The 26,616-nt window shown below is 53.8% G+C and overlaps 10 protein-coding genes across 10 annotated transcripts; 5 read left to right on the top strand and 5 right to left on the bottom strand.

Annotated features, from left to right (window-relative positions):
* Nucleotides 1-787: 787 nt before the first annotated feature.
* N0V96_011342 (uncharacterized protein) lies at nucleotides 788-2,083 on the top strand (the record flags this gene model as incomplete). Its single annotated transcript, XM_053192248.2, has 2 exons — nucleotides 788-1,237; nucleotides 1,286-2,083. The coding sequence occupies 2 exons, from the start codon at nucleotides 788-790 to the stop codon at nucleotides 2,081-2,083; spliced, it is 1,248 nt and encodes a 415-aa protein (XP_053050412.2).
* Nucleotides 2,084-3,219: 1,136 nt separating this feature from the next.
* Nucleotides 3,220-4,159, bottom strand: N0V96_011341 (uncharacterized protein; the record flags this gene model as incomplete). Its single annotated transcript, XM_053192249.1, has 3 exons — nucleotides 3,220-3,743; nucleotides 3,878-4,049; nucleotides 4,133-4,159. The coding sequence occupies 3 exons, from the start codon at nucleotides 4,157-4,159 to the stop codon at nucleotides 3,220-3,222; spliced, it is 723 nt and encodes a 240-aa protein (XP_053050413.1).
* Nucleotides 4,160-5,381: 1,222 nt separating this feature from the next.
* On the top strand, nucleotides 5,382-5,860 carry RPC11 (RNA polymerase III C11 subunit; the record flags this gene model as incomplete). Its single annotated transcript, XM_053192250.1, has 3 exons — nucleotides 5,382-5,391; nucleotides 5,480-5,766; nucleotides 5,825-5,860. The coding sequence occupies 3 exons, from the start codon at nucleotides 5,382-5,384 to the stop codon at nucleotides 5,858-5,860; spliced, it is 333 nt and encodes a 110-aa protein (XP_053050414.1).
* Nucleotides 5,861-6,364: 504 nt separating this feature from the next.
* On the bottom strand, nucleotides 6,365-6,850 carry soh1 (Mediator of RNA polymerase II transcription subunit 31; the record flags this gene model as incomplete). The annotated part of the gene is made up of 2 exons (XM_053192251.1): nucleotides 6,365-6,640; nucleotides 6,761-6,850. The coding sequence occupies 2 exons, from the start codon at nucleotides 6,848-6,850 to the stop codon at nucleotides 6,365-6,367; spliced, it is 366 nt and encodes a 121-aa protein (XP_053050415.1).
* A 2,858-nt stretch (nucleotides 6,851-9,708) lies between these two features.
* Nucleotides 9,709-11,387, top strand: N0V96_011338 (uncharacterized protein; the record flags this gene model as incomplete). Its single annotated transcript, XM_065759249.1, has 3 exons — nucleotides 9,709-9,827; nucleotides 10,042-10,737; nucleotides 10,862-11,387. 3 exons carry the CDS (start codon nucleotides 9,709-9,711, stop codon nucleotides 11,385-11,387), a joined length of 1,341 nt encoding a protein of 446 aa, XP_065612146.1.
* Nucleotides 11,388-11,824: 437 nt separating this feature from the next.
* On the bottom strand, nucleotides 11,825-12,604 carry N0V96_011337 (uncharacterized protein; the record flags this gene model as incomplete). Its single annotated transcript, XM_053192253.1, has 1 exon — nucleotides 11,825-12,604. The coding sequence occupies one exon, from the start codon at nucleotides 12,602-12,604 to the stop codon at nucleotides 11,825-11,827; it is 780 nt and encodes a 259-aa protein (XP_053050417.1).
* Nucleotides 12,605-14,846: 2,242 nt separating this feature from the next.
* On the bottom strand, nucleotides 14,847-15,456 carry rps27 (40S ribosomal protein S27; the record flags this gene model as incomplete). Its single annotated transcript, XM_065759248.1, has 3 exons — nucleotides 14,847-15,029; nucleotides 15,148-15,210; nucleotides 15,454-15,456. 3 exons carry the CDS (start codon nucleotides 15,454-15,456, stop codon nucleotides 14,847-14,849), a joined length of 249 nt encoding a protein of 82 aa, XP_065612145.1.
* Nucleotides 15,457-16,034: 578 nt separating this feature from the next.
* PLP2 (Proteolipid protein 2) lies at nucleotides 16,035-16,867 on the top strand (the record flags this gene model as incomplete). The annotated part of the gene is made up of 2 exons (XM_053192255.2): nucleotides 16,035-16,099; nucleotides 16,150-16,867. The coding sequence occupies 2 exons, from the start codon at nucleotides 16,035-16,037 to the stop codon at nucleotides 16,865-16,867; spliced, it is 783 nt and encodes a 260-aa protein (XP_053050419.2).
* Nucleotides 16,868-17,815: 948 nt separating this feature from the next.
* Nucleotides 17,816-19,458, top strand: N0V96_011334 (uncharacterized protein; the record flags this gene model as incomplete). The annotated part of the gene is made up of 2 exons (XM_053192256.1): nucleotides 17,816-18,336; nucleotides 18,387-19,458. 2 exons carry the CDS (start codon nucleotides 17,816-17,818, stop codon nucleotides 19,456-19,458), a joined length of 1,593 nt encoding a protein of 530 aa, XP_053050420.1.
* A 139-nt stretch (nucleotides 19,459-19,597) lies between these two features.
* Nucleotides 19,598-20,993, bottom strand: N0V96_011333 (uncharacterized protein; the record flags this gene model as incomplete). Its single annotated transcript, XM_053192257.1, has 2 exons — nucleotides 19,598-20,736; nucleotides 20,987-20,993. The coding sequence occupies 2 exons, from the start codon at nucleotides 20,991-20,993 to the stop codon at nucleotides 19,598-19,600; spliced, it is 1,146 nt and encodes a 381-aa protein (XP_053050421.1).
* Between the last annotated feature and the right edge of the window lie 5,623 nt (nucleotides 20,994-26,616).

Raw genomic sequence — 26,616 nt, 5'->3', positions numbered from 1 at the left:
ACAGTGGCAGCAGGTAAATGGGACGGGCCAATGCCCCCTCAGTTGGGTAGGTATGTGGTGACTACAACAAGTAAAGTACGGATAAGTCAGTAGGTAATGTAATGATGCGATGTCGTGTTCTACTTCTCTCTACTTGACCCTCTCGACATCTCACCAACCTCGGTCACTCGAGACTATCGTATGCCACGAAACCTCTAATTCGTACCCTCCTACAAAACTTGACGACGGTCCCTTTCTGCATCATTAGTGCCAGATAACGCTTGTCTATTAAGCGCGAAGAAAATAACCTACTTTTCCTTTCCCTGCCCTACGAACCCAGTTCCTGTTCCACCCTTCCGTGCCCGTCCAACCAACCTGCGTCTCCCACCTGGTCGAACTCTGACGCTACATCGCGCGTGCAGGGATAATCAGGAATTGGCCCCTGGATCAACCAGGCCGATCTCACCTCTGGGCAAATCCCGCCGCCCCTTGTTTTTGCTCATTCGCTCTCACGTCGACGCTCCCGTACGTCACTCGGCGCAGGTCCGTCGCAGGCCATTGGTGGGCGTCTGATTCCTCGACATCGTTGGGTGCTGGCGGTTATTATATCTACCTCCAGATCGTCGTTCGTCCAGGACCGCGGAAGCTTGAATCCCTTCTGAACCATGAATTGTCACAGCATCCCGGCGTAAAAATACATTGGATCCTTTTCAAGTCAACGAATTACACGACTTGTCCTCACTCTCAGTTTTGCTACTTCTCTTGGGCTATACCAAAGATTTGTCGGAGAAGGCCGACCTACGAAACCATGAGACCTTCGTCGTCTTCGAGGAGAGGCGACAAGCGGCCGTCGAGGACAACCCAGAGCCTCTTCGTCGCGCTGGCTTTATCCTCGCAGCTACCAGCAGCCAACGCAATCGTGTTCCCGAGCTATCATCCAAACTACAAGACCGACTACCTTCAACTGAACAAGCGGTACAATCCCGCCAGACGAGGCCCACCCGAGGACTGGAATGGGAGAATCCCCTTGAAGATCACCAACTCATGTCCTAACACGATCTGGCCCGGCATCACAACGCAGCACGGCGTCGGTCCTGGGATCGGCGGTTTCGAGCTTGCCTCGGGCGACAGTCGAGACATGTGGGTTGGGCCAACTTGGCAAGGCCGCGCTTGGGGAAGAACCAACTGTACCGTCAATGGAGAGTCGGCAGGCTGCGAGACGGGTGACTGCTTTGGAAAGCTTGACTGTGAATTCAGTGTAAGTCTTTTCCTCTTGAATGTAACAGACGATGGCTGATCAACCCAGGGTGCTGTTCCCGCAACTCTCGCCGAGTTCAACTTGGCCGGCGGTGTCTCTGGACGCCAAACCTTTTACGATATCTCCCTGGTCGACGGCTACAACATCCCTGTGGGCATCAACTACATTCCCGCTGAGAACACCACTTATATCCCGCCAAACTTGACCAACTGCGCCTGCATCGCAACGACGGGCTTCCTGTCACAACGCGCGGCAAGCGGCACCGTCTATACCAACAGCACATACCCCGTTCCCTGGGAGCCAACTGAATCCAACGAGAGTTCCAAAGACTGGTGCCCATGGCCTCTGCTTTCCAACCCGCCAGACAAGCCTGGCGACGGTGTTTACCCCTATCCTGACGACAACATCCAGCGTCCGACCTTCAGCCCGTGCAAGAGCCAATGCGCGGCCACGAATTCGGATCACGACTGCTGTATAGGCAAATGGCATGACCCCAACAAGTGCAAGCCAGGCTTGTACTCCAGACATGCCAAGGCCCTGTGCCCTGACGCATACAGCTTCGCCTTTGACGACCAAACATCGACCTTCATCATCCCATCGGGTGGCGGCTGGGAGGTTGTCTTCTGCCCCGCTGGAAGGAGCACTAATATTCTCCGTACCATGGGGCCGCAGCTGTTTGAGCTCGCGAGCGCCGGCTTCTTGAGCCAGAAGAACCTGGATTTGGTTAAGAATCAATCCTACATAGAATCTGAGAGCGAAAAGAACGCTGCTCCATGCCTGGCTTCGTCGTCTCTGTGGGCCATCTGCGCGGCGGCTACAACCGCTGCCATGCTGTTGGGTTGGTAGATGTCTTTGGGTTATTTGCTTTGCTTTCTCTGGGATAAGCACGACGGGGCTGGACCCACGCAATCTGCCGTGCTTCTTTGCAACTTTGATTTTTTTTGGCATTGGGATACCCAGGAATGATTGCATGAGGCATGGACGATAGATGCATGGCGCAAGACGATGATACAGAGGCTCAACAGTGTGAGCTAGAAGACACTACAACCGCAACCTTCCCTTCGAGTACCTAGAAAACTTATACCCATGATGAATACAGTACACTTCATACTTTGAATAGACTGTGGTTCTTGTGAATGGAGTAAACATCAAGAGTCGCCACCGAGATTGTGATGGAGAATGAGTATCGTAACCTGGACAGTACCAGTCCTTGAGACATCATATCCTACATATCGAGGCTCATGTTTATGCCTTTCTTTGCACTCTACCGGTAGTTGTGTGCGACAAACGGAGAGTTTGAAGCTTTCGGAAGGGAACCGACGGAGACGGGATCCGCAGCAGCCGTGGATCCGGGCCAGAGCAAGTTCCTCACGTATCAGGTATGCAACGATGAATGCTCGGAGCTCAGCTCACGATGAACTTTTTTTTGTTTAATATTTCAAAAGTAGACATGAAGACATGATACTCCCAAGCAAGCCCGAATAGGAACATTTCAGGCAACATCTGGAAAGTTTTGATTGCAATAATGTACCTCGAAAAAACTAAAAGCTCAAGATCTCAACTCCGTTGTCTATCTGTTGGTTGTGACGTTATTTTTGTTTTCTTCCCTTTTCGTGAGATGATACCGCCCGAAAGAAAAAAAAACACCTTGACCCATGATCGTGACACTGGAAAGTCTAACAGTTTGTGAAATTCTTTTTTCTTTCTCTTCTTTCCTACATCGCCTCTTTACTCTTTCCTCTTTCCTTCTCTCCATACTCCGTACTGCCGTGTCGTTTTTATACGTGTCTCGACCCTCGCCCCCTCCAATTCCCCGCCATCGAATGGATAGAGGGCATTGGGAAGAGGCGTGGGGTCGACATGGAACAGATGTACCGGCGAAAAAAAACAAAGTGCAACCAAGTTGTGCTCGAAATCTGCAAAGTCTTCCTTTCTCTGCTTCTCACTTGAAGGTGATCAAAACGCCCCTACATCCGTAAGACTCAACCCTTGCGCGCGGCACGCTCCTTCCGTCTCCGATCCCACTCGGCCCTCTCCTCGTCATCACTACCACTGAACTCGGCATCATCGTCGCTCTCCTCGTCATGGGCGTAACCCACAGGCACAGGCGGCGCAGCAGAATTAGGAATCGCAGGAGGCGCACCAGGGGGCGCTGACGCCGGCGCGCTCGCACCGCCCTTGCTCTTCTTGCCCGCAGACGAAGCGTCCACGTTGATAAAGTCACCCGCGTTGAGCGAGGCGTACTCGTGCTTCTGAATCAGTTCGCGAAGGGCCGGGTTACGGGGATCGACGAGCTGGAGGGGTGTGAGGCCGCCCTTGTTCTTGATGCGTGGGCTGGAGCCGGCTTCGAGCATCATGTCGACGAGGGCGTTGCCAAATTCGCGGTTGGCTTGGGATTCGTTGTTGATCCAGCGGATGGCGCTGTGGAGGGGTGTGTCGCCTTCTTGGCGGTTGATGGGATCGCATTCAAAGTTTGGTTGGTCGAGTAGGAGGTCGATTATGTCGTCTGTGGGAGAAGATTAGAATTGGTACGGTGCCTTTACGTAGTTTGAGGAGGATGGTGTGGGAGAGGAAATGGAAGGCGGTGGTGTTGTAGGAAGATTAGAGTGTCTCAAGGAAGCGCGTGAGGGCAAGACGTACAGTTTCCTCGGGAGGCAGCTTCGTGATAGAGGTGGTTTCCCATGACAGTGGTAGTCTCGTTGAGGATGCGGGAGAGCTCGTTCTCGTCCTTGATTCCAGCGATGACGTCGTTGAAGAGTTCGGTGTTGTCGCGGCGCGCGGCCTCGATGAGGAGCTCCTGGACGGAGGCGCCCTATAGGTATCGTGTCAGCTCTTTACTTTATATTTCTCATGAGACGATTGCCTCTATGTGACGGAGGAAGTGGGCAGACGAACCTCGTGCTCCTCGTGATCCCCTGCCATGATTGTGGAGTTGTGTATGGGTGTGGGTGTGGGTGTACGGTTTTGTTCACGGCGAGGCTATCGTGGGGAAGGAAGCGTTCTCGGGGACGAAGAGGAAATGACGAGGGTCTGCTGTTGGCGTGTCGTGCTTTGCTGGGCAAGGAAGGTGGTGTTTCGAATTGGCCTTCCGTGCTGGGTCGGGGGGAACGTCGCTTTGGTGGGGTTCGTGGATCGGAGGTCACGGCGGGAAGGAGTTGAGGTAGAAAGAACGGTGAGGGGTAAAAAGTATTTAGTGGTGCCCTGGTGGTCGTTCTTTTTTCTCAAGGTGCGTTATCGTGGGGGAGGTAAAAGATGAGGGGCGGCTTGGACGATAGGCCAGGTACGATGGGCTCGTCCAGGGCGGTGAATGTGTGAGGTTGCGGGAGAAGAATACTGCACAGTAGATGGAAGAGGAAAAAGATGAGTCGCGCAACGTCCGATCGCGCTGTGAGGTAGATCTGGGTTCGGGGAGATGTTGCGAGTCGTCACTTGAACTTTGGGCTCCGTTTGGCTTTCAGATGAGGTGAGGTGCAGCTACGTAGGTACCCAAACTTCCCGTCCTTTCCAAAGGCTCGTGGGGCTGAGAGGCTACGCGGCAGTTTCCAGGTTTGTGGTGTCCAGGAGGTGGCAGTGATCGCCAAACCCCTGATCCAGAACAGAAGGACCTAAGTTAGGTACCATGAAAAGCGCCTAAGTCACTCTCAGCACTCCGAGTACATCCAGTTACTTGCTACATAGATGGACCAGTAAGGTGAACCTTAGCAGCAGCAGCAGCTTGTTGCAGCGCTTACAACGAACAAAGGGCCAGCAATCCTGGAAACAGTCCGCCAACCCCGCTATTCGCACTTCAGGTGGACGGACGGGGCGGGTAAGGCGGGGTGAGAACAGGAGCCTCTTGGAGGGGTACGGAACATTACTGCAGCCGGATTCCGGCGGGACTGACTGCTGTACCGTGTTTTTTTTACCTTCCCTTTCTGCAAGACGCTGGTCGCTAGTCAGTGGTGACTGTTCCCCGACTGGTGAATGGCGGCTTCGTCCCCCACCGTCGCATTCGAGGCCCGCTGAATTTTCCAAGACGATCACACCGAGGAACGATTTCGCGGTGAGCTGAGCACATCACCAAGCAGCAAACCACACTACCGCAATCACACAATCGCTCTTGCGAACAACTGCCGCCTAATCAGAAATCACACGTACCGACAAAATGTTGCTCTGTAAGGCTCCATCTCGCTCCCGAAGCTCCTATCCCCTGGCCCTGCTCTAGCTAGCAAGCGCATTCGCTAACGAGACAACAAAACCCAGTCTGCCCCAACTGCGCCAACATCCTCACCGTCTCCGCCTACGCCGGCGTGCGCAATCGCCTCGAGTGCCGAACCTGCCCCTTTGAGCACGCCATCACCGAGCCAATCTACTCGCGCCGCGACTTTGAGCGCAAGGAGCGTGAGGACGTCTTTGGCGGACCGGGCGAGTGGGACAATGCCGACAAGGCGCGCGCACAGTGTCCCAAGGACGGCTGCAACGGCGAGGAGGCCGCCTTCTTCCAGGTCCAGATTCGTAGTGCTGATGAGCCTATGACTACGTTTTATAAGGTATGCTTTCGCCGTGGTTTATCGAAATGGGCAGAATGCTGACCTGATTCGTTTGTAGTGCATGTCGTGCGGAAACAGATGGAGAGAAAACTGATATTGGACGAGAGGGAGGATTTGGTATCATTATTGGGCATTGCGAGGCGTTGGGGACGATATGTGGATTTATTGTCGATTGGTCTGCTACACGCAACTCGGTGCAGCTGCGTCTCTATGTTTTGGAAGCTGGTTGTGAGGCTGCCTTTCCTGATGGGCCGCTTCGCAAAGAGGTCCTTTATCTGCGACTTGCTTAATCGTATGACTGGCATTTCCCTCTAGTCTTCCCTTATCTTGGTCGTTAAATTCGTGATATGTCTGTTGCCATGCTGCTTAACGGCCGCGCGTGCCTTCCCGCGTCGCCTCATCTTGCGCGCCACTCTTGGCCCCGGGTTTCCAACCTTCCATCTTGATTGTAGCGTTTCGTGGCCCACCTCGCGGGACACGAGGCTTGTCGTCCCATTCTATGACAAGAACAGGGCCCAATCGCGTGACTGTGAATCGCGTATCCTCATGTCCCACCCAGAATCGAAAGGCGCATTCCATTCAATGCCTTTCAAAGCCCTCACGCATCGCTCCGGTGCCAGTCGACCGCGGCCCGCATCCCGTCGTCCATCAGCCTCTGCACGAGATCGGGACTGATGACGTCCTGCCGGAATTGCTCCTGCTGCAGGAGCTCGAGGTGCTTGAGCGTTGGGCCGGGGTACATGAGGTACTTTAGGTACGGCGGGCGGGTCCAGTACTGCAGGTAGGCGAGGTAGGCGACAAAGTCGGGGCGGGTGAGGAGTTTCTGGGTCGCGAGGTGGTTTAGGTAGAGGGGGTTTGCGAGGGATTGGACAAACTGCGCGCGCGCGCGAGAGGAGGTTAGCAAGACTTGTTCAGCGTCGTGCGTGCGTTTCTCTTTCTGGGAATGGAGAGCCAAAGGTGGGTGGGAGGCGTGGGTTGGGGGAGAGTTACTTACCTCGAGCTCGATTTCGAATCGCGTGTAGCCGCCGTAGACCGGTTCGTTGTCGGGCGGAGGGGGCGGTTGATCTGGTACTGTTGTCGCCATTGTCGTAGTCGGTAGTGCGTGGGTGGGATGTGATTGTGAAGTTCAGGGGATCTGCTGTGTACCTTAGTGCAAGGTAGATTGAAGTCGATGGACGGAAGTGGGGATTGAATCTGGAGCTTGGACAGGGGTCCACTAGCTCCTCCAACGGCTGATTAGGAGTGACAGAGCTTGCATAGTCAAGTCAACTCAAATCTTTGGGAGCGAAGCCTGAACAGCGTTTGGTTTAAGACGCTCTGAAGAAGTTGACCATGTTTCTTCACAAAAGGTAGCAATAGGAATAAGGCCGACTGGTAGTTTTCTCAGGCCACCAAGATATACTGCCAACAGAGGCAGAGTGAGCCGCCGTATTACACTTGGTTCCATAAGATTATGTGCCTGATTATGTATCCGTGTGGATTCCTGTAGCTACGTGCGATAGCTTAGCTTCATAGACAATTTATGTGTTTCTCGACATTGCGAGATATATCAAGCCGCTCAGAGTTAGGGCAGCCCTCAAAGGCGAGGTGGTGTGATGGAAGCCGGTTAGGTTCAGCTCAAGACGGGTGACCACTGCCCACTTTTTCTCCCAGCGAGAGACGCCTTCATCATGTACTCCTTCGGCTCGAATGAGCCTTATGTTACTATTATATCATAACTTTCTCTAGACGGTCCTCTTCCTGGATATCGTCTACCAACAGGCCGACTTCTCTAGCTGAGCATTGGTCCCGTCTGAGGGGCTGGCGTCGCTAAGATGCGATGGGCGATGTCTCCCCGCTGCTCCGCTTCTAGCAGCACGCGGGAAGCTGGGGGTTCCACGGATTCCTCCAAGCATACTGACTGAAGGATATACCACTGAAGAAGCCCGGGGAGACAGGTGGACGTCCTTGTTTAGGGTGACGGTAATACGAAAGGGGATCGGTAGTCTGTATCTTACTTTACTGACCGCTCGCAAGCAGCGAACCACAAAAAACATAAGCGAATTCCATATTGTACATAAGCCGGCGACTTGCTAAACTCATTAGCCTCGTTAGCGACAATGCCGATGACCGACAAGAAGGGCATTGATCGTGTTCCTCAAGAAAGATTCAGAGTCCCCAAAGGCTCTCAGCACCCTCCACCTACCTGAAGAACTCTTCAGAGAATCAACCCGGAGATGCTGATCCACGGTTTCTGCCACACTGGTGTCGTCAGGTTGATAGACCTGTGTATACTTGCCTTCTCGCCCATGCCCGATGCACTCAGTAGACCAGCATTCCCGCGCAGCATACATCCGAATTACTCATGTGGATTAGGATTCTCTCTATACGATAGAGAATGCAGCGCCTTCCAAACTCTAGACGAGGCCAGGACAGGTGACATATTGTGGCAGATAAATAGACTCAGCGTAGGTCATGCTGAGTGCTATGAAAGACCGCCTCATGTCGTCCAAAATGAGTAAGTGCCAAAGATCTTGTAGTGAAGATCAAGGACCAGTTTATCAATTCACGAAGACCGCATTCGGAAGCGCGAGGATGATGTGGGAATCAAATACATGAACCTTCGAACCCCGTAAACCGCGATTTGCTTCGCCTCCATTAAACACGTCTTACACATTCAAGAGGCCTGAAAGAGTGTGCCTCGTCACGATTCAAGAAGAGTACTTAGGCGGGTAAGTGAACAAAAGATGCCTCCTCTGGCTATCCACTGCTCTCAGCTTTACTAAGTATGCGAAAGAAGGGACCTTAGTAATAGGTAATCATCAGATTCTACCAAAACAAAAACAGAAAGCATAGGAACGGAGGTGGTATACTGACTTTGTAATTCACGCCACTGCCCGGGAATCGAACAGTTCGTCCCTCAATCAACCCGAACTCTGACTTCATAGGAGTATTTGTTTATTTAACCACTCGACCACCTCGAACACAGCTTGACCTGACCTCGCCGACCTAGACGGGCGCTGCTATGCTGGTGACAGGAACTGTGACTAGACCCCTTAAATAGGGAGACAGGCCAGACGAGGGAAGAAGAGGCGCGGTGGTGGGAAGGGGCGAGGCAGGTGCTGCCGGCGCGGTTGAGTGGGAAACTCGAGGCTGTAGGTCTGATTCACGTCAGTGTATTTTTATCCAGGTCACCTCATAAGAAAACAAGATTGACCACGTCAACTCGGATACTTTAGGGGTATTATCGCAGCTGTTTGAATAATTTCTGGTGGGAGTCGCGTGCCTTAGACATTGGCACCAGTGATCTTGAATGGAGCGGTTGATTGCTTTTACCTCTAGATATACGCCCTCTTATTGTATCCTTCTCTTTTCGTTTCTGTTCCCTTTACCAAATAACAACAAGAGAAACACGACAGCTGTTGTCACCATAATGAGCAAAATAACTTCATTGACTTTACAGTCGCCTGTCAATCATAACGATCAACTTGATTTTAATTTTATTCCGTCATTTAATTGCGTGAAAGTTCAATCATGTACTCGAATGAGAACAATTGCTTTTCAGACCTCAAAAACCATTTCTTCTTGATGCTTATACTCAGTCGACTGTAAAATCATAAGCGGAGCTAGAATACTGTGTCCTGAAATCTGGTGCTTGTTAGTGCTTGACATACAACAGCAATTGCTGCTCTGAAGACATGTCATGCAAGCTTCATTGTCCCGAAGCTAATCGGATGCCTTTAGCCCGGTGACGAAGCCCCACTCAATAAAGACATTTCTCCACTGAAAAGTTCGGGATCAGCGCCAGGAGGCAGAAGCTCCAACCAGGGGGAAATTTCGCGACCCAGACTCGTCGTCACCTTTGCAAACACCAGTGCTGCCTAAGATTTGCCAACTTTTCCTTTGCCCGTTCCAAACCACCCCCTGGGCCTAGCGGTAAAAGCCCCCAAAATACCCTCAAGCATGACCTCGAAACGCAGCTACGAAGCCTCCGAGGGCAACGATGGCGCGCAGCAGCCAGCATCCAAACGCAACAAGAACAACAAGGCGCGCGACCACCAAAACGCACACATCGACCCAACGTGGGGTCAAAATACGTCTTCTCGTCTGCCGCGGGCTCGACGACGGTGCCGGTGGACCCGGAGCTGGATTTTGAGGATGACGGAGATGCCATGGCGTATCTCAAGTCGGTGAGGTAAGAAACGCCCCCCTTTTGCACTAGACTGTCTTCTTTCCCATGTGCTGAACTGGTGTTGGAAGTAGTGCGGGTTGATGCTGATATGGTGAGTCTTATAGAACACAAGCAAACGGTATACCACACCTCCTCGTCGCGCCAAAGGTCCCGATCGGCCCGCAACTACCGAAAGAGCTACAGGACGATGACGAAAACGTGGACGATGCGTACGAAGAGGAGGAAGGCGATCGCGACATCTACACCACAGGCGAGGGCGATTTCAGAGGATACTACGCAGACGGCGCATACACAGCACGACCCGACAACTGGGGCAAACCTCACACGACCGGCCACGACGACGAAGTAGAAGAAGGCGAGTGGCCCGGCAACGAAGGCATCGACGACGCCGAAGACCAATACTCAGACGCCGGCGCCGAATCCGAGTCCGCCATCCGCGCAGCCTACTTCGCCGCTATCCTCACCCGCTTCAAACGCCTCCGCAAACTCCTCCACTCCGCCCCACCCCTCCGCCGTCGCGGCCCCTACACCCCGGATCCCCCACGACTTCCGCGTCGGCGCCTTCGCGCCGAAATCGGCAACTTACACAGCCTGGTCCAACCGCCTCCGCGATGCGGACCCTCTCCCGGCACAACTCGCCTCCATGGACAAAGAAGGCGTCCTGCGCGTGCTCCGCGTCTTGCTGGGTGGCGGCGCGTTCCTCCGGCGCGGGAGCGAGATGAGGGAGCGCACGAGCCGGTGGCTGTGGGCGCTTCTCGCGCGGTTACCGGAGCGGGGGAGATGAACCATGTCGAGGTCGGGTGGGTGAGGGATCTGGGGAGGCGGGCGGTGCTGATGATGCAGAGTCTTGCGGATATGGCGGCGTTGAGGGATGCTTTGGAGGGAGGGGATGGATTTGGGGGTGAATGATGCTGTTGATGAGAGTTCTGATGACGAGGAGGCGTTGAGGGAGATGGAGGTTGATGAGAGGGATGGGGACGGGGAGACGTCTGGGGCGGAGACGGCGGGTGGAAAGGTTGGTGTTCAGCTCCAAGAGGATGTTGCGATACCCAAGGACTCAGCCGGCGACGGCGAAGTTAAGGACGGAGAAATCGACGACGGCGACGACCAAAAGTCAGAGCCAATGGACGTCTCCGAAGACGGCGAAATAGACGAAGGCGAGGTCGTGGAAGAAGAGCCGGCACCGGCCGAAACGCTCGAGGAGGCGCGCGCTCGACTCCTCGCCCAGATAGACACTGCGGCGGCCGTCGAGGACGCGCCGTCCGAGGCACCGTCGGAGGAACCCATCGCGGAAGAGGCTGTCCAAAATGAGGATGACTGCGAGGTATCCGACCAGCTGCGGGCGCGGATGAACATGCGGGCTACGCTGAACATGATTCTGACCGTTGCCGGTGAGTTTTACGGGCAGCGCGACTTGCTCGAGTTTCGGGATCCTTTTACAGGTATGTAAGCTCAAGTATCGATTCCGCGCAAGGTAGGGCAATGGATAGAGGGGCTCCAGAGGCGTTCTTCTATCAAAAAGGTACTCAAATTTGGTAGTCCCTGAGGGCTCCGGGGTAACGTGCTAGCCTATGATACCAATACAATAAAACCACAATGGCGCAGACCATTAGCCTTAGAAAGAGGCGTAATACAAATCCAACTATTCAAACCGCTCACGAGCAAGGTTCCTGGTCTGTTGCTCGCGGTTCCTCCACGCACCCTGCTGAACAAATGTCCTCAAAGCAGCTCTTGCCGAGTACAAGTGAAACAGATACCCGCTCCGTGATTCTCTGCAACCTAAGAAAAAACTCCAGGCGCCCACTTCTGTACCGTCTCGGTACTTAAACAATATCATAGCACAGGCAATTCCCTCTCCCCAAACGCTCGCATAGAAAACGGCCTCCTCTATGCATCACTCATATCAGTGTCAGGCGTGACGAGGAAATCCGCGTCCTCGAAATCATCCACGACAACATTCTCCTGCCCCAGTCTAGTCTTCATATTCCGACGGCTCTTCCTCGGGACAGCCAACGGGCGAGCATTTGCCCACCCAGACGGGGCCAGGCTCCGCGGGCTCACCTCGCCCTCCAACCACGCCGCGCGGTCCGCCCACATCTGCACCGGCTCGTCGCTCTCCTCGTCGTGGGCGAAGAAACGCTTCTTGCTCCGTCCGTCGCTGGCCGTGCTCTCGACACTTTCCACGCTCTCTTGGGAGCTGCACAGGCCCGGCATATCGTCCAGCCCAGGCACGCTGCCGTCATCGAGTTCGTAGTCGTCCTCGTCGCTGGAGTGGTGGACCGGCTGGCTGGATAGGCCTCCGACCTTGTTGATGCCGCAGAAGGGCAGGAGTTCGCGCTGGGAGGCGGCGGCGCTGCGGTTGCGGTTGGTAGAGGTGGTGGTGGTTGACCGGACGACGGGGGTGCGGCGGTCCGTGGCGTCGGTCCACAACTTGAAGCTGCTGTAGGAGCCCGTCTTGTAGCCCTCTGGCACGGACTTGCGGACGCGCATGCCGACGGAGAGGAGGTTGGATTGTGTGTCCAAGGGGATGGTTTCTTGAACGTTGGGCGAGGGACCGGCCGGAGAAGGAGCTGGGCCGGATCGAGTGTTGAAGAAGGAGGTGATTTGGCGCTGGGAGGGGTCGCTTGATGCGCCAGCGAAGAGACGTTTCGTTCTCGGGGCCGACATGGTTGTGACGTAGTTGTGGAGGTCGAGGATCTAGAGCCCGTTTGCACAGTTGGCCTTTGAAGATTGGTCGGGATTGACGTTGAGGAAGATATGAGGTTCGTGATGATGGTCGTGGTCCAAGCGCTAACTTCTTTTTGGTCGGCGCAAGGAAAAGTATCGTGAGATGCGGCCGTTCGGTAAGGTAGTGAGAGTGGAGAGTTTCAATTCGTCGCCCGAAAAAAAAAAGTAGGATGAGATGGTAACCGTAGAAACGATCGCAAGCGAAGAATGACGTACAGAAGCGAGAGGAGATGCGGTAGAAGAAAGATGGGCGGGGGAGGAGGGGAGAAAGAAGACAAGTGGTTGGGAAGATGATGGGAGATTAAGTTGATACGAGAAGAAGAGGGAAGGAAGGGGTGGTGGTGGGGGATAAGGTATGACGGACCTGCACCGCTGGGTCGGGCGGTTTTCCAAGGTTGCGAGAAATGGGCAGCCCAGAGTGGCAGAGAGACGGAGGGACAACGCATGGGACATCCGACGATCCGCGGCAGCTGGGCGATTAGGCGAGAGAAAGCGCGTCTGGGCGTGTTTTTTCGCGAGACTCGCGCGGCCAGAACCCACTAAAAACCACTTTAGCTACGCTGGTGGGGGGCCATGTGCCCTGAAACTGACATTGACCGGCGGATGATTGGCGCCCCTGCGTTTCCATTGCCCCCTTCCCTTGCTCAGGGCGGGTTTTTCTCTTTTTCAAGTTTGCTGAGGTACTCCACGGGCCACCTCATGCCTCAATGAACGGGAGTCCGTTTGACAGCGGGCGACACGGTCTCTTCAGAATCGGCCGAGAGGGCAAAGGAGGCGGAGTTCTATCGCATTCGTGTTTTGTATTATATTGAGGTTTCCAACAATGCTTCCCATCATGATTGTTGCTTCGTTCTCTTCTTCTTCTTCTTCTTCTTCTTCTTCTCTTTCGCCCTTGTAGGTCAAGCGTATGTGGCAATGAAGGTCGTGTCATCTAGTATGCCACCGCAGCAAGGTGACGCATTTGATAGGCGATCATCCTTAGAAACGGCCTTGATGTGCGCCTCCATTGTCTAATTGAGGCAACTGAACACACAAGCAGGGCAGCATGCAAGCCGTGAGGAGAAGCTCTAGCGGTGTAACAGCAAAAGCATTGTCCAGAGCATGGCTCAATTCTTACCTCTCCTTTTGGGGTCTCACAGTTTCAACGGTTCCTTGGGCAGCTGTTCCGTTCCACGGAGAGATAACTGCCAAGGCATCCTAGGGTCTTGTCGAATCCAAGTCCCAGCATCAAGCTCTCCAAATTAGTGAGGGTCTGCCGCTTGCACTGGTACTAGGTTGCGGAGAGCAGAGTTACGCAAAGTTTAGATATAGGTACTCAGTGGCCCAGCCATTTGGAGAGCTCCGGAGAGGCCGGTGTGAGCTGAAACAAATCTTATGGTCGAGACACACGAGCTCGCCTTCACATTGACATGCATCTTCTTCGCCAACATTCAAAATAAGTGGACAACTAGTGGGGGCCGTCACAGATCCGTCAAGGTACACGCGAGCACGTCACTTCACCACATCACGATACACATCACATTATGACGAGCAGACACATTTTCCGGGGTCGGCCGGGGCGTTTGTGGAAACCATTGAATTTCGCAAGCAGTGCTGATTCCTCCGAAACTCACTGCACTCCGGGTATGAAGCGATCATCAACCAGCGGTTCCACGTCCTCACGTCCAGGTCATCCCGTGGACCACCCAAACGCTCATGTGAAAAGCCATTTCCAGCTGTCCACCCCCCATGCAGAGAGACGACATAAAAACTCCCATTTGTCGTGTACTGACTGAAGAAACGCAACGCATCAAAAAGAGACGGGCGTCGAAACGAGACAGAATGAGAGAGTGTGGTGAGCGATTGGTTGCCTTTTTGTTTGCTTATTTTGTCGGCCGCGTGAGGAAAGAGAAGAAAAGTGAGGAAAAGATGCGTCGATTGCTGATGCAAAGGATATCCGGAGACCCCAAACGCCCCTGTGTTTTTTGGTCAAGAGATTTTTTTGGAAGCTCCATCTTCTATCCGCAAAGGTGTCTGATTATGTTCTGTTCGAAGACAGCAGACTCTAAGAGCCCGTGCCAGGGTTGTCTATACGCCCATGCCCAGGTCGCTTGCTTTTGCAGATCCGAGATGTCCCACCAGTGATGAACCGTCCAAGTCGTTAATACCCAAGGGCTAAAAGAAAACCGTCGAGGCGAACAGTTTACTTTCTGCGGAAAGAGCAGCCCTCAGTGAGTCTCGCCTTACCACCGGTAGGCTGGCAGAGGACGGTGGTGCATCCCTGGCAGATGACGACGGTCTGGGCGTGGGAGAAGACGGTGGTGATGGTGAAGCAACCGGGGCACTTGACGTCCATGAAGAAGGAGCGGGGCGCGGGCACAAGGGTCTGTCCAATGTGTGAGTATCATCATGTGTGTCACCGTGTGTTCGTGGTGTGGAGGGGCAAGGTGAGGTAAGGTAGGGTAAGGTGAAGATGTCGTGAGGGTATCGTGGGTGTATCGTACCTTGAGCTTGTGCTTGCGGGCCTCGGCGGCCGGGGAGGGGTTGAGGAGATCAACGGCGAGAACCTGGGGGAGAAGCCATCAGCATGATGGTTCCTTCATCAAATGTCGCATGCGCAATCGTCGTGTCCTTCCTCCACAGCCCAGCCGTAACCATCTTTTCCTCCTCTTGCCATGATATATTTTTTGTTCGCCACTCGCGTGTTCCCAATGCGGTCGGTTTGTTCGGATTTCGTTTCGTCGTGGAGGAAGACAACATCACACGGGTGTTGCCTGGCATAAAATGCCAAAGCAGCAGGAGGGCCTTACCATCTTGACTGATCTGATCGAGAATTGATTGATCGGTTATCGGATGCGAGTGCTGTCGGGCTTGACGGGAATCTGGTGGTGTTGAGAGAGCAGATTGTAGCACTCGCAAAAGAACGGTGATGATGGGGTGGTGGAATTGTGAGCCAGAGAGGGGACCCGTCCGCCAAAAATCCTCTCTCCGAGGACCCACATTAAAAATTTAGGGGAGGACAGTGTGCCGAGGAGGGCTGGATCACGGGACTTGACGCCTACGCTCCTGCCCCGCCTATGATTGGCTGTGGAAGTACTGCTCCGACCGTCTTACCTAAGGCAAGTACACCCGCAAACAGCTTGGTGAAGGCGGGGTGCTAACGCTGGCCTGGCCGCTGGTCACCTTGAGCCGCTTCCATGTTCCATGTCATTCTTTCCAGGCAGTTGGGTACTTAGGCATCTGCGACATTAACCTGCAGCCTGAAGTCACTACCCATATCATTGATGTGTCAGTCACATCCACCAGCCTTAAACCTTTCAACCTCGGACTCATAAACGCTCTCTTACCTATTCACTGCACTCACGCTTGTCGCATACAAAACACCGTCACAATGGCAGCGCCGATGGACCAAAGGATACAAGTACCAATCGATGATCCCAATGCAGACACCGAGTGGTATGTTATCTCGCGACAGCTACTCGGCGACTCCTGACACGTGCTGCCAGGAACGACATTCTCCGGAAACATGGCGTCATCCCAGAGAAGCCTCCTAGCCCGACTCCCATGATCGAAGAGGCCATCGCGGAAGGTCGCAGGTTAGCGCATGAGAACCGACTTGAGGGCAAAGATCTCGACGAGCTTGACGAGTTGGAGGATGATGAAGATGAGGCATTCCTGGAGCAATACCGTCAGCGCAGAATGCAGGAGCTCAACGAGCTTACCAAAAAGGCCCTCCACGGCACCGTCTACCCGATTTCGAAACCCGAATACTCGCGCGAGGTCACAGAGGCATCCAACAACGGCCCGGTCTTCGTCAATTTGACGTCATCACTGGGCACAAACGTCGAGTCGCGGGTTCTATCAGAGCTTTGGAAGCAGGCAGCGCAGGAATACGGAGAGGTCAAATTTTGTGAAATGCGCGCGGACAAGGCCATCGAGAACTACCCCGAACGGAACTGCCCGACGATCTTGGTCTACAAGAACGGCGACATTGCTAAGCAGGTCGTGACACTTGTGCAGATGGGAGGCGCCAAGATCAACATGCTCCAACTTGACAATCTGCTGGTCGAGGTCGGTGCTGTACCTGAGACGGATATGCGCGTGGCCAAGCGCCGGAGGCAGGCAGAGGATGAAGAGGAGGAGAGGGCTATGGGCAAAGGTATCCGACAAGGAAACGTGTCAAAGTCTAAAGGACACGACAGCGACGATGACGACTGGGACTGAGAGATGTCCTCGGGTTATCAGCGTATATGCGCCGTGATGCGCGGCAATGCCACGGATAAGATGGATGGGAAGGGATTGATACCTTGATCATCCGCAGGCTCTACAGCAGGCGCAGCTTGAATCAATACGCGACCTGCGTCGCCACATTTACGAAGTCATGGCACTTCTAGGCCTCGCCTGTACCTGTCTCATGCACTGAGGTATTATGCTCTTCAGAACGAGGACTTGCCTTGATAGAGATGGTCAGGCCAAACGTTAATGGGGAAACTGACGGTTGGCAAAAACTTCAACTTGATCGCCATGCGACCTAGGAAGCCTTCTGGCGAAAGTGAAAAGCAATGCGGAATGAGGGGAGAGTGCCTTGGGCAGCTGGTGCTGAAGTGTCAACATATGACGAGGGGCTAATCTTGGTTCCTGGATTTCGTGCATCTGATGCCCCGCGTGTTACCGCTGCGGAGACCCTGAAGGCTGAAGATAACGGCTATCGATTGGCCTGTGCATGGGTGGGGTCCAGGGTGTTCCTGACTCCCGGGGAAAGGCAGAGGCTAGGCTGCTTTGGGATAAGGGCTTTGAGTTCGGGGGAGGGCCAGTGGGCAAGTGTTGGTCGCGTCAAGACGTAAACAATGCCCTCTTCATGGCTTTTCGAGAGACTAAATAAGTTGGATAAATCCGAGATCTTTGCAGCTTGCACTTTGACAGCTTCTAGAACTCAGTACAAGGGTGGTCGGAGCTATCTTCGGAGATCGTGTGAGCGGAATACCCCTGTGGGACTTGACCCTGGCCGAACGCGTTCGAGCCCCCACCTGCGTCACGACACGCGCTGTCCCACTCGCGGGCGAGGGTCGTGGTGGCGGGCCTCGGACGGGAGCTTCCCAATCTCTTGGTGCCGGCTGCACCTCTCACACATTTCACACTCGTCTCTCTTACATCTCCTTTCCAACTTTCGCCATGGCCGACGAACCCAGTCTTCCCAGCTTGGTCCCATCCATCTCATGGAATGCCCAAACCCAAAGTTTTAGCAACAATCCGAGAAAGCGGAGGTACAACTTTAAAAGCCACTCTGTCGCGCCGCCGTCATGGTCCAACTCTAGTGACCCTGCCGTCTTTTCCAGCGATGACGACCCAGGTCTGGACAACTATGTCGAGGGACGACGAAAGAAGAAGAAGTATGTAGGCTCTTGGTTCCACCAGCAGCCTGCATCTTCTGATTCTGCCACTGGGGAGCCGCGGCCGGCGCTGAGGGGCAAGCGAACCTTGAAGCGCGACCTGGACAGTGGTGTCTGGATGGGCAGCGACAGCACGGATGGCGACGAGAGCGTGATGATGCCTGATCTGCCGACGCAGTCGAAGCTACCTCAGCTCGACCGGGTAATGGCTCGGCGGCGCCATGTCATCTCGGCCGAGGAACTGGAAGCGCGGGAGAGGGTACAGCAATGTCTGGACTCTGGAACCGAGTACATTGATTTATCGTGAGTGTGCGATCCAACTGCAGAGACCCGAATAGGTCTGACCGAAATAGAATGATGGGACTCAAGACTCTCACCGATGCTACCATTCGCCCCCTATCCGAATTCTCCTGCATTCCCGTTGTTGCCGAAGGAGTGCCGTTTGAGCAGAAGGATCCTGCTTTGCAGCTGTACTTGTACCGCAACCCTCTGCAGCGGCTACCGGGGGCTATATTCGACCTTGAGCACCTAACAGTGCTTTCGCTCCGCGGATGCCGACTACGGGAGCTGCCCCCTGCGATTGGGAAGATGCGAAGTCTTCGCACCCTGAACCTTGCCCAGAACCTGCTTAGATACCTCCCGGCCGAGCTTTTGGAGCTTATGGCAGCTCCCTCTGCCTTGGAAGAGTTGCTTCTACAGGGCAACCACTTTTTCCAGGCGGCCGAGCGACCCGCGCTGGCTGACTTGGAAAGTCTTGAGAACGATGCTTCGGGAGGTTCGAAACTGGCCGAGGTGTGGAGGCCTGGCTTCGATGGTGTTGCGGGCAGGTTCTTTGTGCGATCACCGGTCCACTATCTCGATAGCTCGGGCTTCTCGCACTCTGAGTTCCGCCTTGACCCTGAGGGAGTTATCGTACACACTGAGCGGCTGGACGACGCGAGAGACAGCACATCACTCATCTCCCCACCGTCATCAGCACCCTATCACTCCAAGTCCGCTGGAAGAAGCGTCCCGAGTGCAAAGGGTAGCCGCGTTCCTAGTCTGATGGAATTGGCTTTGCGCAGCGCTTACAAGAGCTCCGATCTTGGCGACCTGCCCGACTACATCCCCGATTCGCTGCCTCACTTGCAAGCCCTCCTTGAGCGTGCTGCCGACCAGCGTGAAGTCGGCGGGCTTACTTGTTCTGCGTGCAAGAAGCCCTTCGTGGCACCCACAACACAGTGGTTGGAGTGGTGGCAGGTGTGCCTTGTTGAGAGCAGGCAAACGCAAGAAGGCCACGTCGTCAAGGCCCGTCCATGGACGGACCTCGATGAAGAGAACGAGGGGGCTGTTCCGTTTTTGAGGAGAGGATGCTCGTGGAAATGTGGCCCTGCCAGTCTGGAGGAGGGAGAGTGGACGATTGCTCCTGCTAGCCAGGCAGAGTGAGGGCTGGGAAATGAAAAATTGTTCGGGGGCATCTGTTACATGGCGCTTGTTATTGGCACGGAGTTGGAGGCAGACTGATTTTGTGTGTTTGAACCCTTCTGTTCAGGTTCCAGGTTGCGTTGTTCGATATCCAGTTTCCTTAGCTGAAGCTCGTTCCAACCCCTTTGCAAATTGTCCCCTTGTTATACCATTCTACCGCAGGCAATATCTCCGACGCCACCCATCTTGCCGTCTGAGCATGCAAGCTGCCGTATCCGAATGGCTTATCCGTCTTATCCTTCTTCATCCTCTCCCCTAGATTCAACTGCGCCATATCTTGACTTGCGACCTCCACGTCATCATCACTGCCACTTTTCGGCGCAGCAGCACGCGGGAACGATGTCGTTCCCTCCGCCAAAGCCTGGAAGATGATGAGCTGATCCTGTAAGAACTTGTCCACCGTCGAGCCCGGTATCAATAGTTCATCAGATAGACCGCAAACGACCGCGCGGCTGGTGGTCCACGCAAAGTCCTCAAGCTCATGCCCTTGTTGTCTACGCCGGCTCTGCTTCGGAGACGCGGACTCGTCGCAGCCCCAACGTAACATCCCAGAGGCGTCCTTGGCTACCAGGAGGGTATACATCTGCTTGTCGTTGCCCGAGTCCTCGACGTGCTTGTATGCTAGCTCTGCGTGGGGGAAAGCTCCGGCGATTTCCTCTGTCAGTATTTTTTGGAGAATGGCCTGCTGGTATGAAGGGACGATCATTGTGACGTCTATGGAGTGTACTATTTTACGACGTTCTGAGGGGGTACCGTCGTATGGGTTCTCTATGGGAGATAGCTGACGCAGCGGCTGGCCTGGTCGCAGAGGGTAAATCGTGAGCACGATGGAGCCCCTGCTCTGCGGTCCTTTACTCCATCCGCGGTGAACTAGTTTCCGCTCGACGCTTACACCTTCAAACGAAGATTCTAGGCGCGGAAGGAGGACTTGGTCTAGGTACTCGTACGAGAGCGAGAAGTCTACGTTTGTCCCGCCTTGTATTTGGAGCTCGATGGGCTTAGCATCGTCTCCGCCTGCGAAGAGAAGGAATGGGAGGATGGCCTGAAGAATCAAGAGCGTGCTCGCCGCGCTCGTGTCCGGTACGATCTTGATCTTACGGGACTTTTTGACTAGAGCAGCGGAGGGAGGGAGACGGGGGATGAATGTTAGGGTGCTGCTGCCTACGGAGAGGCCTTCTACTTCTGCGTCTGTTGCTTCTGCTAGCCACCGGATTGCGGTGACGTGTTGTGCTTTGAGACCTATGTTTGTTGTCGTTAGTTACGACGAAGGGCGGTGTATAAATGAACGCGTAGTGCTCACCGCCTCCTTTGCTACTACTGCTGTCACCTTTCTTACTCCTCCCACTTCCACCTCCGCCACGCGAAGGACGATTCCCTCTTACGTTTGTGATGCGTACTGGTTGGGTGGTGACTGCTGCGAGGGCTATGGCGACGCGGACTAATTGTCCGCCTCCTTCGCCGGTCCGCCCGTCAATTTCGATAGGCTTACGGGACATATTATTTCCAGATTCGAAATGATTGAGTATGTCGTATATGGTGATAATTGAAACTTTGGTTCACGGGGGTAAGCGATGCTAGGTAGTGATTGGATGCAAGTCCGAGACCTAGCGGAACGTCCGTCTTACTTATAGCGAAGTCGCCGGCGCAGGTGAGAATTGGCTGCTTTAGTTGCTGAAGATGGATGTTTTAATGAGCATTCAGGAGGAAGATGTTGAAGTACCCATATAAATAAAGCATATTCAGCTTTGACTTTGGATGCCATTTTGACTCACACGCCGAATGTTGGTTAGGTCGCTAGCCTTTGAGCCTACTCGAGCGGCTAATTACAACCGAAATGTCCTTTCGTTCGCGGATGAGTAATTAGGCATCAGCTTTTGATTCTAAATGACCAAATCCTTCGTGTGATGGAAAGGACCATTTCGCATTCGTCTGTAAACTGCGCCTCCAAGGAGTGGCATGGCCATGTAAAAGTGAAGCCACACTTGCGTGCTCATTGCCAGATACATAAGCAGACCGAATTCCTGGTTCTCTTTCACCAGTCTCTCATTATCCAACCGTTCGGTGCATTGTTCCCCCTTCCTAGCGTTTGCTCCTTCCTAGTGGTGTGATGTATGGCACCTGCCGCAAACAGAAGATCCGGAAGAATTTGAGTTTCGGCAAGACCCGCTTCATTCGGCGCCGCTTTGACCTTACCGGAGATCATTTCAACCTCACCCCTTCGCTTCCACCTTGAGGCCTCCAGAAAGGGACTTGTTGATGTTGCCATCTTCGAATACGAATGCTGGCGATATAATGCGCGATATTCTCTCCGCGAGGCGACTTTTCAGCACAGCAATGCTTTGCCCCGGCGCACAAGGGAGATCTTTGCTGCAGAGACAGGGGTCTTCCAGGACTGAGGGACCAATCACCACCGCGTGATGGACAGAGTGCACTGCATTTCAGGGTTCTACCAGCAGCCGACAGTCCCGATCATAAGGCGCAGCTGGGACGCTGTGAAGGCCGAGACCCCGAAGTCGTTTGCCGCCACGGGGTACAGCCTCAAATCAGTTGTGGCACTCGCATCCCAATGCTGCCGCCGCCGAGTCATGCCGAGGACGACGTCGGCCATCTGAGTCGTCGGAGCGAAGAACGGAGAGCGGAGGCGAATTTTTTTTCTTCTGAAGAGATAGAGGCAAACACTCGGATGATTTGGAAGAGGGCGGACAGCCACCCTTATAAGTTAAGGATCTCCTTGCTGTCTGCCTAGGGACTGTCAGATTGTGATTCGATCAGAGACGACCAGCAAAACACCTCTGGACAAGCCCACTTACTAGCAACCAGTGAAATCCAAGGCAGCATAGCACGGCATACCGATTTTAGGTTTCAACACGGCAGAAAGCCGCAGAAAGCGCCGCTTGTTTGAGTCATTCTTTTGACTACATGCCATGGAGTCGTGAGAGTATAAAGACCCGATCTGCCTCACAAGTGGATGATGCCCTGGACGCTTTGCAGTAGTGTAAAGCAAGATATGTTATACAAGTTCTATTGAATTATCAACTACAAGTCGAAAGCAAACGATGTCGATGAATAGCAGAACAAGGATACGACCTGGCAACCCGAATATCAACGTAAGTCAAACCTGTCGAGGCATTTCCTTCTATTACTCCTCTCCCTTACTCTTTGGCTTCGGATCTATGATGCCACTCAAGAGCGAATACAGTCTGCGCCGAGCTATCTTTTTTCTTTTTCTTTTCTCTTTTTCTTCTTTTTTGTTATTCTTCTCAGTGGCCCTCGCAGACCATTACCGTTCTTGGAAGGGTGGAAAGTCTATGACAAAGGAAACGCTCTATCATCAACACAAGCAAGTCATCGACGTCGTAAACTGAGACTAGTCTGTGTGGGCAGCTTTGAGTGTAGCTGATCTCAAGCACAACTAATACACGACAAATCAGCAGAGACATCGACAAGTGTCGAACGATGATGCGTACCTAGGCAACCTTGGCACAGAGCCGGCCCTATTTATGACGACGAGACGAAGAGGAATGATGCTTGCTTCCAGAGGCCGATGAACCTCCGCGTCTGTCATCCTTTCTGCTTTGACTTTGGCTTTGGCTCTGGCTTTGGCTTGGAGGGAAGTCGATGTCAAGGTTGGGGGCGTATGTGGATGTAGAGTGATACGGCTGGGTCGTCGTCGATGGCTGACCTTGAAATCTCTGGTCGAAGTTGGTGAGCTCCAGTTGGTAGTTGGTCCGATACGCTGAAGGAGGTTGCGTGGTGCCCGGATGGCCTTGAGCGTATTCAGCGCGTTGGCGACGACTGGAAGCCACCTCTATGGCCCTGGGATCGTTGTACGGCATTCCGCTATTCTTTTGTCAGGACAACCCACCGAGACAAGTCATTGCTAGGACCAACGTACCCTTGGCTTCCTGATGTACTGTTCCACGAAGGCTGACTCGAGTTATCGGTGTAGTAGGGCTGCATCGTCGAGGTCGACGAGGAGGACTGATAGGCGTATTGTTGCGGGGTGGTTGCCGGCCCGTCGTTATACTGCGCGGTCACGTATGCTTGACCTTGGTTATATAACGATGGAGTCGGGACCGTTGTGGTCTTCCTTGATGACTTCCGGTGGGGGTCTGAAGATCTATGGCTGCTCATCTTGATGACAGTTGAATGCGTCTGGGTGCGTCTGGATGTGTTTGGATGCTTGAGGAAAGTATTGAGAAAATCTGCTTGGTGATTGTTTTGCGGACCTCAGTTCAAGGTTGGTCTGAAGAAGGACGTTTCTGTCTTTATACAGATGTGCGAACGAAGAGTCACTCTTGACTCCCCAGGCAGCAACAGCACCAGCCCAGTGGCATATTCAAATAAGGTGCGCACTAGTGGCCAGCAGAGCTCAAGGTAGGTAGACGTTTAATCCACTTCCGAAGTTCCGCTAAGACGCCTCGCAGGACAGGATGTACTGGATGCCCGTGGTCCTAGGCCCCGTGCTACCCCTGTCGACGGTCTCCGGTACCCTGGCGATGACTTCGATCCCCCCCGCCCCCTAGTCGCAGCGTTTCACTAGCGAACTTGGGTTTGTTGATGCCACAGCTGACTCGTTGAAGGTTTGATGGGGGATGTATGACCACTGATGGCAAGCAGGGACAAGAGTAAAGGACGCGGAAGCTTGTCGCTAGAGTGGGGACGAACTTGGGCCGCCTTGGTTCGCAGAGCGGTGCGCCTTACTCTTAGGTAACGCCGCTATGGTGCCGTCGACGCTGGTAGAGTCGAGGTTAGCCTTTAGGCAACAAACGTCTGCCATCAAGGAGCACTCAAAACTCAGGATACCTAGGGAAAGAAAGAAGAGGAAGCGAGACGGTGTCATGCCATGGTCATGGGGCGGAGCACTGGCTGTGTGTGTATGCCCTAAGCTATTGCGGTGAAGCTTTGCTGCTTCGGTCAACGTCTTTTGGGCTGATGCTGATGGACAAGCGCAAGCTCACACTGCCACCCAGTTCCCTAGACGGTTCACCCTGGGAGTGACCGGACGGGCACGTTGGGGGCTAGTCAGCCCAAGAATCAGCCCGGGTCAACAAGCCACCCTTGGGTTCTGTGGCAGAGCCGAAAGTTGAGGATGTCAAGCCGCATTGGAAATGTCAGGGTGGCAAAATGACGATGAAGGCCTGGGGAAAAGGAGGCAGTGGCATCAGTGCTTCTTTATGTTTTGAAAGATCCAATGTCTGTCCAACGCAGCGTCATCTTACTCAGGGAAGCCCATAAGCGGGGTCGGGTTGCTGAAATTCCAGAGAGGTTGGAGTGCGTGACCCAACCTGGAACACGCAGCACTACGCCCGCAAAAGCCCGGCAGCTCGCCAAGCTGCAGAAACATCCCCTCGAGTTCGACCATTCTTCGAAATCAGCGGGTCTATTCATCTCATAGAAATGCGCCGTTGGACACCGATAGACGAGACTGTCAGAGTTCAAAAATCGACCCTCGAGGCACACAGCTGCTGTGTTGGGAACTTGGGCGTTTTCCAGCTTTCGCCGAGCTCTCTGATAAGCCGACTGTGAGGGGGGAGAGCACTCCCTTGGGAGACACTGAGAGACACTGGCAGAGCCTGCCTGTCTGCGCATAGATTGCTGACAACCAACATGGAGCAGGTATGCAGCTGCCCCTCTTTGGGAATCGAGATACATCCTTACTGTGTCACTGAGTCAACCTTGGACAACGGCGCCGGCTGTGTGCGCAGCATCAGCCACAAGCGCAAAGAATACGAGATCTTGCGTTGTCACATTGCGAAAGGTTGACAGAATGGATAGGGCCTTCGACGGTTTATGCCTACGGACACGGAGCGCGGGTGGCAGCTAGCTCTCTCCACATCACCTACGAGCCCCCGAGCCGTGTGAGTCTGGCCGGTTGGAGAAGCCTACGGAGTACGGAATTTGATTCTTCGCAGTGTGGGAGTGGGCGTTCTGCTACATGGGAATGCTGCGCTGCCCCGCTCACACATTGCTTTCCCCCCCGTGCCCCCAAGCTGGCCAGCATGCCTTGCAGAAAGACTCGCAGTCACCAGTATCACGTCGCACGGGGAGGCGTGATCTACCGTCAAGTCGGTCTGCGCCAACAAGCAAGTTCGCAGTTGAGCTACATCACCGCATTAAGCCATGAAGGTTCTTGCAGAATCCCGATCAGGCGTTCGCAGTTCTCGAGCTGGATATAGCCATTCTGTGCGGTGGAAGATCCGAGCAATCTCATTGGTTGTGCAAGCGCCCTTCATCATCATCATCAGCAGCAGCAGCAGCAACCGGCAGCAGTAGGCTCTGGTATCAATTCTCTTTCTTTTAGGATGAAAAAGCCTACGTGCAACTGGGAAAGCCATTGAGCTGTGGTACGTGCTGACTGAGCACATCCATCTTAGTCCAAAAAGATTTGGGGTAAGTAACACGCTCTGTCCCAACCTGGAAGTCTGGCTTCACCTTAATGCCATTAAGCCTACTTCTTACCCTTGCCTCAGGCACAATTCTCATGCAATGCTTTCACACACACACACCTCAAGCATCAATGAAGGCAGGTCTCATCTGATGAATTGGGCCTCGAAGTTGACGCTCAGATTGTTTGATCTTTTTGTTCGAATGAGTGAAAGCTACCGCAGGCTAAGGAGGAAAAGACAATGTTATCAATCGAACGCACGTGGATTCCCGATCCGTCTCATTCGAGAGCTGTCCCACCTAAGTTTCGTTGGCTCTTGTAGCAACATAACTCTCATTAACGCATGCTCGTCGGCAGCCAACGTTACACAAGCTCACGTCATCACGATCACGATCACGATAATCGGAGGATCTTATCTTTCACCCCACTTATCGTAAAAGTCTAAAACCCCAAAAGCGCGACGCGTTGAGAGCACTTTAACACATCACGCCATGACCATTTAAAAGATTAGCGAAATGAGACCATGGAGCAATCTGTGGACCCGATAGCACAAGAAGGTATCCACAACATCAGGGATCTGAGTCGGAAGCTTGAGTGAAACATTGATAAGGAAAATTTCCGCCTCCTGGCGCGAAGCTACCGACACTGTTATCATCTCATCCACAGTAGCTAGCTGTCTTCCTCTCCGTTCTACCTTCGATTCCGCAAAGATACACGTTATTGCCGTCACG

Source organism: Colletotrichum fioriniae, assembly GCF_027942845.1.
Source record: "Colletotrichum fioriniae strain IMI 355084 chromosome Unknown scaffold_17, whole genome shotgun sequence".
In the NCBI taxonomy this organism is placed as follows: Eukaryota; Fungi; Ascomycota; class Sordariomycetes; order Glomerellales; family Glomerellaceae; genus Colletotrichum; species Colletotrichum fioriniae.
The sequence above is the reverse complement of the archived record's forward strand: the minus strand, read 5'-3'. Positions and strand labels throughout refer to the sequence as shown.